This window comes from Neofelis nebulosa, chromosome 1, assembly GCF_028018385.1.
Source record: "Neofelis nebulosa isolate mNeoNeb1 chromosome 1, mNeoNeb1.pri, whole genome shotgun sequence".
NCBI classification, from domain to species: Eukaryota; Metazoa; Chordata; class Mammalia; order Carnivora; family Felidae; genus Neofelis; species Neofelis nebulosa.
In genome coordinates, this window is record NC_080782.1 from 95,389,382 (window position 1) to 95,402,605 (window position 13,224).

Below are 13,224 nucleotides of genomic sequence, written 5' to 3' on the forward strand. Positions count from 1 at the left end.
AGCAGACAGCATGGGAGCCAGCTAAAGCAAAAGCAGACTGGACTTCAGAAATGAAGATGAAAAATAAAAGAGAAGGATCTGCCTGAGTCTCTTTCAGATTTCTCGTTCTTGTTTGAGGCTGAGTGCATTCTTTCTTCCTGATATTTCTTAGGAGGAAACAAAATCATACTCTTCTATCTCCCTAGATAGAGGCAGCATCACCCTTCTTGATACCCAGGCTGCCCAGGGCAGAGTGTATAAATGTAGGCTTGGTGGAGTCCATATCCTGGCTCTGCCACTTACCAACTGTGTGACCTGAGGCAAGCAAACTAACCGGCTGGGCCTTACTTCCCTTCTCTGTAAAAGAGGGGTAATTATAATACCCACTCTCAGATTGTTGAGTGGATAAGCAATTCAATACGTTTAATAAATTGCCTTACTTGAGAAGCACTTAGAAGAGTGCCTGGCACACAGGAACAATCCACAAAAGTAACCTGATATTATTATTGTTACATCTATTACCTTCCATCTTTAGCCAGAATATAGCCGTAGAAAGCACAAAGAAGCATCTCGCATGTCACTAAGGAGGAGGTACCAAGGGGAAACCCATCTTGGAATTTCAAGTTCTTCCAAAACTACAGCCAACAGTGAAAACCCCAAGGCAAGACACCCAGTCAATCCAGTGTCACACAGAGGATCTGAGCCCATACCTGGCTTGGTGAATGGCCTCCATCCACTCTTTACCATCCTGCTCCTCCTCACAGCGCAACTCCAGGGGTTTCTGACCTTCATGGCCAAAAAGAACGGTAAAGTAATACTAGAGAGAAAAACAAACAAAGTTTAGTTTTATTTTTCAAGCCTGACCACATAATACACTATTTTCCTACAAAGGGTGTATGTGTAAAAAATGCATCAGCTTTATGTAAATCATATTTCAAAATGTAGTATCACTCCCAGTCCACTTGGCAATGACTTTGCACCTAGAAGATACAATAGGTTGCATCTTAATGCCCTTCAGTAAGAGTCAACCCGCAACACCTTACTCGATATAGATATTTGATAAGGCTACAAGGTATTTGATAAGGTTACACACATGCAGGATTAAAACTCCTTGCTGACATTTCTAAACCTAATAAAGGATATCTAACCAAAAATTTACTACAAACATCCTACCTATTGGTGTGCTACTGCAAGCAACCTTTCTAAAATCAAATATAAGAAAAAGATGGCAGTTATCACTACTTACATTTGCTAATTCTCTCTGGTGGGCAATATAGAAAAATAAAGGAAAAAAGGCACAAGAAATGGAAAGCAAGGGAAAACCTGATTTTTCACAGCTGATATAATTGTCTATATTAAAAATTAATTGAAGAAGACATCCAGAGGGCTAACAGACACATGAAAAGATGCTCAACATCACACATCATCAGAGAAATACAAATCAAAACCATATTGAGATGTCACCTTAAACCTGTCAAAATGGCTAAAATTAACAACACAAGAAAAAACAGGTGTTGGCGTGGATGTGGAGAAAGGGAAATGTTCTTGCACTGCTGGTGGGAATGCAAACTGGTGCAGCCACTCTGGAGAACAGTATGGAGGTTCCTCAAGAAACTAAAAATAGAAGTACTCTATGATATAGCAATTTCACTACTAGGTATTTACCCAAAAGATACAAAAATGCAGATTTGAAGGGGCACATGCACCCAAATGTTTATAGCAGCATTATTAACAACAGTAGCCAAACTATGGAGAGAGCCAAAATGTGCATCAATTGATGAATGGATAAAGATGATACACACACACACACTGGAATATATATATATATATATATATATATACACACACACACACACACACACACAATGGAATATTACTCAGCCATCAAAAAGAATGAAATCTTGCCATTTGCAATGACATGGATGGAGCAAGAATGTATTATGCTAAGCGAAATAAGTCAGGCAGAGAAAGACAAATACCATATGACTTCACTCATATGTGGAATTTAAGAAAACAAGCAGATGAACATACGGGAAGGAGAGGGGGAGAGAAGAGAGGGAAACAAACCATAAGAGACTCATAATGACAGAGAACAAACTAGGTTGATGGATGGAGGTGGGTGGGAGGTAGGTTAGATGGGTGACGAGTACTAAGAAGGGCACCTGTTGTGATGAGCACTGGATGTTAAGCGATGAATCACTGAATTCTACTCCTGAACCCAATATTGCACTGTATGTTAACTAAAATTAAATTTTTTTTAAAAAAATGAAGAAAAAAAGAAACAAAACAGATGAGCATATGGGAAGGCAGAAAGAGAGAGAGGAGGAAACACACCATAAGAGACTCTTAAAGATAGAGAACTGTGGGTTGATAAAAATTCATTGAAAAACTACTAGAATAAGACCACCAAACAAAATTGTTGGGGATAAAATCAATATACAGCACTTTGGTATAATATCAACAAACACAAAACTTAATTTTGAAAACAAAGCATTTGTAATAACAAATACAAACAGGACCAATTCTAAGAAAATATGTTTATCATCTCTAAGAAGTCAACTAATCTATAGTTTCAATGCATTCCAATAAAAATATCAATAGTTTTTATTTTTGGTGGAATTTGAATCTGAGAACTGAGCCAGGGGAGAAGCTTTCACTTTAAGCCAGTCTAGTTGAGGCTGGACGTATTAATTACCAAACTGAGACTGTCTGGAAAGGAAATGTGACGAGATAGCTTTTTATTATATGAGAATATTCAGAAAATACACTGGACCCACCAGGATGTCATGATGGGGCATAAAAAGAACCAGCCCCACAGAGCTGCTCTAAGGGAGAACCAAAGCCAAACACAGAGTTCTTCTTGTTGTCCCACCTTCCCACCTACTCCCAAAGTTTTGTTCATTCGGTGTGACACTTAGGTACTCATTTTCTTCAAATGAACTAAAAGCCTTCAGGACAATAATCCTAGAAATAAGAATTTCCAGCACAAGGGGAAAAAAAGAGAGAGGCAAACCAAGAAATAATCTCTTCACTATAGTGAACAAACTGATGGTTACCAGAGGGTTGGTGAGTGGGGGTATGGGTGAAATAGGTGATGGGGATTAAGAAGTGCACTTGTGATGAGCACCGGGTAATGTATGCAAGTGTTGAGTCACTATATTGTACACTTGAAACTAATATATACATAGTATATTATCTAACTGAAATTAAAATAAAAACTTAAGAAGAAAAAGAATTTTCAACACAATTACACCAAAAAAAAAAAAAACTAAGAGTTTATGCTCAGGTTACCTGTGCATAAATCATCAGTGCATTGAAGACTCTGAGACCTGCCTATGTGATAATCCACCGCACTTCCCCATGGACAGTCCTGAGCCCCATAAATGACAAGCTGTCTTTAGTTCTTAAACCTCCTGTCCAGCCAGAGAACTAAATGCAATGAACCAGGGGGAAATAAGCTGATGAAGGGGCCATGGAGAATGAGAAGAATTGAGTTTAGCCCTCTATTCAATAAAGCTCCATTTAAATTTGAGAGGAAAAAAGTCGAAACTCAACAAAATAACAAATCAGTGTCTTAAAGGTCAATCCTATAAGTGATGGCATTTCAGTAACTGCTGGCTATTGTCCAAGCCCAGCGGCCCAGTCCAGGGAGAGGAAACATGTAATGAACCAGCCCGATCTATTGAAAGGCTGTGACGGGCGGCTCCACAGCAGCTGCTACTAAGAAACCCAATTAAAAGCCACCTTTCAGAGACAGCAAAGTAATTGTATTAGCAGAGTACATCCAAAGGTTAGACCATGTCTCAGGCATAACAATGATGGTTTTGAGAAGTACATGTTACCTTTCCAGAAGTTCACTTAACAAATTCAGCCCAACTACAAAAAATTAAACACTGCCAGGGCACCTGGGTGGCTCAGTTGGTTAAGCGTCTGACTTCGGCTCAGGTCATGATCTGCGGTTTATGAGTTTAAGCCCCGCATCGGGCTCTGGGCTGACAGCTCTTGCTGACTTGCTTCAGATTCTCTGTCTCCCCCTCTCTCTGCCCCTCCCATACTCATGCTCTGTCTCTCTCTGTCTCTCAATAATTAATAAACATTTAAATTTTTAAAAAAATTAAATAGTGCCTCTGCATGCATCTATAACTTATTTTTTGGCCTTTCATCAAAGTTTTCTTTGTATAGAATATTCTGGCCTCATTCTGATATGAACTTAGTATACCATGCATCTATGTGTCAGACCTGGGGCTTTAAAGATCCCTTGAGGATCAAAAGTAGCAACAGGGGCACCTGGGTGGCTCAGTCGGTTAAGCGGCCGACTTCGGCTCAGGTCATGATCTCACGGTCCGTGGGTTCGAGCCCTGCGTCGGGCTCTGTGCTGACAGCTCAAAGCCTGGAGCCTGTTTCGGATTCTGTGTCTCCCTCTCTCTGACCCTCCCCGGTTCATGCTCTCTCTCTGTCTCAAAAATAAATAAATGTTAAAAAAAAAAATTAAAAAAAAAAAAAGGTAGCAACAGACTCCCTTGACAGTACTCTTGACCTCAGACCTGTCCCACTGTAAGAACCTGGAGAAATTCCAAAGTACTGGGTCATTATGAAGTGCAAGGAAGAATTAAAACAGTGATGACCTTGTTTATGTCTTTAAATTTAACATCCGCAGTGACAACGACTTTCTCTTCTTCTCCCAGACATTCCCACCCGTTTCCCCAATCTATTTCTCCAGGCAGATTCTCTCCCAGGCACCAGCCCCATATATATTTCTCCTATTACATAGCATTTCAGTCAGATCTAAAACTGAGTTCATTACCTTCCCTCTCTCCCTCTCATACTCTTGTCTTTTCTCTGTCAAGTGAATCTTTATTCAATGGTTACCCTAACTGGGAATCCCAAAGTCATCTTCGACTTCCCCCTCTTATCAGCCCCACATGTGGTTTCACCAAAGCTCTTTCATAGGACTCCCTTCTGGCTTTTATTATCCCTCACCTAGACTACTGTAGCAGCTTTACCATCAGGGGACAAATATGACGGCTTTGAAATACTTACCAATTGATACTCATTGTCTTACAGCTGACCTCTCTCCCTCCTTGTTATCTTACAGCTGACCCCTCTCCCTCCTTGCTATCCTTGTTATCCTGGCCACTATGACAGCCAAAAGGTTAATGGCCCCTGCTGAAGGAGGACAGGATGACCTCAAGAAGTCCCGGTGAGTTTAGAACACAAGGAGAAGTGTGGAGAAAGAAATGGTCAAGGTAAATAGAGAAATCATGAGACAGAGACACATATGGTACAGCTTCACCTCACTCAGGGCTAAAAACCCAGAGGAGGGTGAGGAGTTAAAAGGGTTGATGACAAAACCAAAATCCAAGGAGCTTCTATATCGCTGTTCCTTTAGGGATCTAGAGAATGTCATCTCATGGAACGTTCTCATGTCCTGCCCCCGACTCTCACGACAACATAGGGTGGTCACTGCAAATCAGCAAAACTGGTGTCACAGCAGTTAGGTGAAAAGAAAAAAAAGGCTTAAGTTTTGAAGTTGGCTCTCCAGAGCCTGACTAGCTTTTAAGTGGTGTGGACATTTGCAATTATACAGTATACTATGGAGGCCCAAGAAGGGAAGGGCACTGTCAAAACTTACCATGGGATGGGGTAGGGGTTATGCAGGCCTAGAAGAGCCAAAGTGGGACCATGTAAGCCATATGGACAACCAGGCCCTGGCTGACCCAGGAGAAAATAGACTGCAAGTTACAGCAGCCACACACTTCAGCAACAGTCACCAAAAGATGCCCAAGGCAGAGCCAGAACAACACCAGACCATAGTCAGAACCAGCAAGGACTCCCCCAACCTTTGATACATACACACACACTCACACATTCACACACACACACACACACACACACCCTAAAGGACACGTGAGACTCCATCTTAGGGAGGTACAGAGGGAAAAAAGAATTTCCAAAAGAGACTTCCCACATTACTGGGGCAGACTGAGTTTCCTACTCTTAACTAAATCTAGGTTCTTTTTTTCTCCACTTACTAAGTGGAGAAGGGGTCTTAAGGAGAAAATCAGGTAAAATTTAGAAAAGTATTTTCTTTTCACACCTAGTAATGAACATAAATCTGTGACACCAACTCCAGTCCTATCCAACTCCCTCACCCCAAATTTGGTGGCCAGAGTTCTCTTTCTAAAAGATAAATCAAGCTTCTATGTCTACTTACAAAGCCTCACTGGTATTCTCAAACACTAAAAGCAAATCTTATGCAGGCTAAAAATGTCCTACACTAATTAGTTCCATTCTCCATTTTTAAACTTGTTTCTGTTTCCTTCAGTGTGTGTCATACTCCAGTCACACCAAGGTATTGCTCCTCCAAGAAGACAAGCTCCTTCCTCAGCCTCATGCTACAGATAGTACCAGGAGTGCGAATCCTGACTCCCCAAGCGGTAACTCAAGAACTTGGGCAAGCCACATAACTTTTCTGAGCCTGAGTTTCATCCCAGGCAAAATGAGGACAATGATGTAGACCTTACAGGAACAAATTAGCGGACATGCAGTGCCAGACACACAGTAGGCCCTTAACAAATGTTAATTTCCTTCTCTATCAGTGTATTTTTGTCTTGCCACATCCCCAGTCTCTTCACCTACAAGTTCTTACTGAACTTTCACAACTCACGTCACCGAAATGTCATTCCTCTAAGAATCCTTCCCCAGCACCTTTGACAAAAGGAGTCACTCTGTCTTCTGGGTTTCAGTAATCCTGTGGACCCTCTTCTTACATCACCTTAGACTTGTCCACACGTGGTCTCTTCACTGACAGCCTGGTCCTTTTGTACCATTGATCCTAGCTCTGTGCTAGACACACACAAAGCCCTCAATACTGTTTGATGAATAAATAATTATCAGTAAAGGAACATGAGGTATAATTAAATTAACAAACTTGCTTCAGACAGCCACATGTGGTGATAAACCTCATGACTGTATAATCAGATCCAGGTGAAGCCATCTAGAGAAAGGATTTTAAAAGGGATTGGCTTAAACTACCAATATACCCTTTTATCCTAAATATGGAAAGTCAAAACATTATGATGACCTCACCAACACCTACAAGAGCAGTAAGAACAGATACTTTAGGTTTGCAGATTTACCAAAGATTCTTATTTCTTACCTATAATGATCATAAACTGCCAGAAAGACAACATAATGAACAGGCCTATTACATTTAAATGTTCAGGGTCTTTCCGGTATCTACTGTACCTTTGTATGAATTTTAATTTTTCAGTTTTCTGGGTTTTATTATAATGGGTTTGCTGCTGTTTATGCTATGTGTTTTTGCAGAGAGAACAAACGTAACCCAATATGAAAACACAAGCTCACTTAAAACTCTGGTCCTTAAACTCCTGCAAGTTAGAGACAAATTTATAGCTGACAGCGGCAATGGCTAAAGAACAGTCCTACAAGACCACTTCCACTTTCCACATTTCTATATTGTTTGAATCATTTACAAAAACACCTATAGCTATACAGCCAACAAACATATGTTCATTCCACTTTTAAATTGTTTGAGTCATGGGGCGCCTGGGTGGCGCGGTCGGTTAAGCGTCCGACTTCAGCCAGGTCACGATCTCGCGGTCTGTGAGTTCGAGCCCCGCGTCAGGCTCTGGGCTGATGGCTCAGAGCCTGGAGCCTGTTTCAGATTCTGTGTCTCCCTCTCTCTCTGCCCCTCCCCCGTTCATGCTCTGTCTGTCTCTCTCTGTCCCAAAAATAAATAAAAAACGTTGAAAAAAAAAATTAAAAAAAAAATAAATTGTTTGAGTCACAACAGACACATACAACTATATAGTCAACAATAAGTGCACTCATGTATTTTAAAAACTGTTCATATCTTTGTAATACTACCCATATATCTAGAGAAAATAAATAACATTGGTCAAATTAGTGATGTTCAAAGGCAGATTAAAAAGCAATAGGGAAAAAAAAGCAATAGGGTTTTCTTAAAAGTATACAGCAGAAAAATAATTTCTTTTTAAACATGCTGCTCCATGCATATTACCATTTGGATGGTACTGCAGGGTTCTAAATTACTACATATGCTCTTGAAAATTTTCACTTTTAGATTAAGAGAGCCAAAGTCAACCCTGTGTCTTCAATCACTGAGCTAAAAAATCCTCCTCGCACCCCCTTCGCACTGTCCCTGTCCGGAAGGAGGGACGGAAGACACCCTACGGGAGTCCACTGTGGTATTCTTCTCCTCTGGGCCTCCCAGATGCCTGATACTGCAAGTCAAACATAGGGTGGATAAAGAAATGGGTGCCCTCCAAACTGTCCCTGGCTGGGTGACTCAGGCCCAGGGGACCAGGGATCCGGACAGTGCAGCAGCCTGGGTGCCAGTGCCTCTGGGATCACAGGGTGGAGCTCTCCATCCTCGCCAAGCCTTGAGGTTTGGCCTACGAGTCCCTGGGAATGTGAACAACACCATTCAGTGGCCCTTTGCAGCCCAGAGTGGATTTCTCCCATTTACCCTCATGGGTTGCTGTGGCCGTCCATCCCAGTCAAAAAGGAGACTCCAAGTGTTTGAGGAAGTGGAGATGGATAAAGCTGGGTATAGGGCTCTAGGTCCATTTCCAAAGTGATAATATAGCATGTGGTCATGTTGTTCTTCCTGTGATTCATTACCTCCTGCTCTCTCTCTTTCCTTCTATAACTGCTTGTAGAGCGGAAGTGGAATACATTTTAAACACCTGATGAAATTACTGATGAAATTGAGCTTTATGTGCTCTATACTACTATACCATACCATACCATACCATACTATACCATACCCTACCATACCATACCATACTATACTACTTTGTGCTCTAGACTTCTACACTATACTATACTATATACATATAGTATATATATATACTATATACTACACTATACTACTTTTGACTCTTGAGTTCAACTTCACTCAGCCTGACAACTGTGCTATCTTTAACATTCACAGGAACCTCAGTTAATGTTTTTCCAGTATGTGACTGGCCCTTCATAAGAGAAAAGTATCTCATCCCTGAGCCCTCGAGGCACAGGCAGATCACTATCAACTTGATGTGCTGCCACTGCCCTAGTGAGAGAAGACAGACTGAAAATAACAGTAAGGTGGAGGCGGGGGGGTGGCGCCTGAGTGGCTCAGTCGGTTAAGCATCCGCCTTCGGCTCAGGTCATGATCTCACGGTTCATGAGTTCGAGCCCCACGTCAGGCTCTGGGCTGACAGCTCAGAGCCTGGAGCCTGCTTCAGATTCCGTGTCTCCCTCTGTCTGTCCCTCTGCTGCTTGCACTCTATTTCTCACATTGTCTCAAAAATAAATAAACATTAAAAAAAATTTTTTTAATAAAAAAATAAAAATGGGGAAACACTTTATGTTTCTTGATACCACTCCCCTCCTCAAATTCTCACTCTTTTGTACTTCCTGTCATCAAAATTGTGACTTGCAAGGTACCTCTCTGCCCACTGCGTCTGGTCACCATGGGTGCCAGCTGGTGTGGCACTAACTGAAGAAGAATGTTTTTACCTACTGGGATCATTTCTTTACCACAGCTCTGTCTCATAGGAACGTTTAGCTCCAAAGAAGAGTCTGTGTAAGTTAAAGGAGATTGATTTCTCAACTACTTTATAGACTCCATCTTTTCATATCACAGTTATATGTCGAAGCTCTTCGTTGTTAAAACATATGTCAAATCATCCAACTACCTCCTCCAGGTCTTCTTAGACACAAAGATCTAAAAGGCTGAAGGCTTTTCTTCTCCCTATTGCTTTACTTCCTTTTTAACTCGGAGATACAGAGACCTTGCCATGGGCATACTGACTTCAATACCAGCCAACTTCACAGATTCACACCAGCATCTGAGCGCTCAGTGTAGCTCAGCAGAAAGAGCCCCAGGCTAGAAGGCGGGACATCAAGTTTTTCCTTCTGCCTCTGGAGACAAAGTGTGAACTGTATGTACCAAGTTCTTCTGGCACTCAGTTTGTTCTTAGGTGAAAGGAAGACAAGGCCACTTCTCCTGCTAACCCCAAGGTAAAGATCAAATGCAATAATACATAAAAGTGCCTTGAGAGGCATGAGTACATCTTGTCACTGCTGTGGGGGGTGGGATTGCCAGATTTTACCTTCATCTCAGGTCTGTGTAGGACACTGGACTTGGTCCAGATCCACAAATCTAGGTAATTCAAATGTTCATTCCTTTTTTCCCAAAGTTTTTCTTGGAGAAAAGTGCATAGGGAAAAGAAGAAAAGGATGTTTTAGAATGATTAACCAGCACACTGGGTACCTGGTAATTAAGAAGAGGTCAGACTGTGTTTGTTGTTGGTTGTTTTGTTCTCGTAAATTTTATGTGGTTGTTTGATGTTCATGATGAAAATATTCCTAATTCTCCCAAAGACTTAGGAGTTATATTTTGAAGCTTCGATGACATGCAAGAACTTGCTTAATGATTTGTCCCAACACAAGCCAATACACTGATTGTGAATTTGAAACTATGAATAAGACACAGTAAAATCCACACTGTGTTATAATATCAGTTTTTAAAAACTGACTCAGTATACATTTCTCTATTAATCAGATTTTAGATTTTAATTGAATAAGAATTTAACTTAGAAACCAGCTTAAACAGCAAGAGTTTAACTGCTTCCTACTGTGATTTTCTACAACAGGAAAGACACATTGTGTCTGGCTTCCAAATTTCATGAAGAGCAGAGTTAAATTAAACTGTACCCATTTACGAGTGACAAAGACAAGATGCCAGAAAACCTGTCATTTTAAGAATGGCTAAAAGAACTTGATATATTTGGTTGCTTTTCAAATCTTTGAGAGGCCACCATTAAAATTGGAACAGAGAAACTTTTCATCAGCCAAGGGATCTGAGCTCCCATAAATCACCAAGCATACTGAAATTCATGAAAGAGAAGCATGATGCATGGCGGTTGAAGTCATCATCCCCAACTGGCAAGGGAACGGCAACAATTCCTCTCTATGTTTCATTAAAGTCTCATACAATTTCCTGTCTTTCTTCTGTATTGCCACTTCAGACAGGGATGGATGTTGCTGAAGACAACATCTGATCTATGTGATTACCTTCACCCTACCTCCAACATTCCCATTTACTTACTATCTTTAGGGAGAGACATCTAACTGGCCAGCCTGGAGCTACTGACTGAGCACACTTGAGAATTCAGTCACCAAGGTCATAGTCTCCTCTTATAGCAAGGTGACTAAACTCTATCACCATGCCAATATCCATTCCATCCCAATCTCTCATGAACTCATCTGGAACCCCTAACTTCACAAGTTCTAAATAATGAAACCTCCAAAGTCCCTTCACTTCCTACCACTTTCATCACTTTCTCATTTCAACCACTGATTTTATTTCTTTTTCTTTGCCAACTACATTCCCATCTGTGCAGAAAGTATATACAATAAAAATGTATGCTGTTAATACCCAGGGTAGTTAGTGCCACTTGGCAGAAAGGAAAATATTTTGACACAGAGACAGGTAAGTGTTACAAGCTGCTGCAAGCCAGTTCTTGAGGTACACAGTCAAAGAGGGACCACGGTTATGCCAAAACATGAGCAGGGGAAAGGTGGATAAGGAGACAGACTTGAGATCTACCCTGTGTGCATCCAGAAGGTACAAAGAGGAATAATAGGTTAAAGTCACAGACTTAGAAACCTTTCCAAAACTGGAAAGAGATGCTGCAATGAGCTGGCCATCTCTCAGAGGGGTTTAGAAAGGGATTCTTGCCCTTGAGAAATGGAACCAGAGAGCCTCTAAGATCCCACATTACCAAAATCCTTTAGTAGCTATAACATAATCTACAGTTTTACCATGAAGGTGTGAAATAGAGGGTGCATATAAACAATGGTTAGACCGCTGCTCTGACTTTGCTATTCAACATTTCCATTTTTATTGCATGAAAATTTACCAAAATGGGAATGAAAGAAAATATTTATCTAAGTAAAGAAATAACCAGAGCCTTTTAAGAGGGAAAGTCTTTTATATTGTGCCTGGTTTATATTGATAATCATCAGTTACACATATCAAATTAACAAGGAGCCACTGTTGTACTGAAGGTTTTAAATCAGAAGCATTGGGTTCATAACACTGCAAAAGTGACAAAAAATTATGTGAGCTGTTACTTCATTTTTTATATTTTAAGTGCTATTTAGTAATTATTAGCAATTAAATTCATTGAGCAAACCTTAAAACTGAAAGCCCTAATAATAATAATCAAATAATAATGATAAAATTATAGTATATATCTAAACTTGCATATGCTTCTGAAGCAAAACTACATAATATAAGAGGATTAGTTAATGTACTAAATATGTAAAGACGTTTCTAAACCAATAAGAAAAAGTCAAATACCCTAATAGAGATGTTTGCAAAGGAATAGAATATTCACATACCTACAAACAAAAACAAAAGAGTAATATAAGGATATGAAAATATGAAAAAGAAATGCATATTAGTACATTAAGACCTTCTTTTTAAATTATAATTTTTTTAAATTATAAAACCCAGAATTGGGAAGTGTAATGTGCTGAATAAAATAAATATGGTTATAATCTTTGTGGAGATAATTGGCAATCTGTACCACAGACTTTAAAGTATTCTCAATTCTATATAGGAATCTATACGATTGAAATAATTGGAAAAACATGCAAAGACTTATGTCCAAGAATGTTCACAGCATCACTAATAATAATAAAATGTCCAACAGGAGAGGTCAAATTAAATAAATTATGAAATATTTGAGCCGAACACTGAACAATTAAATTAATAATCATGTGCTCACAGCTAGTATCATCCTTAATGGGAAAAAAACTGAGAGCTCCCCCTTAGGTGAGGAAGAAGACAAGGATGTCCACTCTCACCACTTTTATTCAACATGGTACTGGAAGTCCTCTCCATGGCAATCGGACAACAAAAAGAAATAAAAGACACCCAAAGGGATAAGAAAGAAGTAAAACTTTCACTATTTGCAAATGACAAGATACTATATATATAAAGCCCAAAAGATTCCACCAAAAAGTTGCTGGAACTAAGAAATGAATTCAGGATACAAAACTAAGGTACAGAAATCTGTTGCATTTCTATACACCAATAATGAAGCAGCAGAAAGAGAAATTAAAAGAAACAATCCCATTTACAATTGTACCAGAACTAATAAGATACCTAGGAATAAACCTAACCAAAGAGGTGAAAGACCAATA

At 40.0% G+C, this 13,224-nt stretch overlaps 1 protein-coding gene across 2 annotated transcripts in view; it reads right to left on the reverse strand.

Annotated features, from left to right (window-relative positions):
- RASGRF2 (Ras protein specific guanine nucleotide releasing factor 2) overlaps window positions 1-13,224 on the reverse strand; it is a 245,496-nt gene that overhangs the window by 166,913 nt on the left and 65,359 nt on the right. For both annotated transcript variants that reach the window (XM_058728352.1, XM_058728343.1), the window contains exon 2: window positions 690-796. In XM_058728352.1, coding sequence (XP_058584335.1) covers window positions 690-796 — 107 coding nt within the window. The remainder of the gene's footprint in view (window positions 1-689; window positions 797-13,224) is intronic.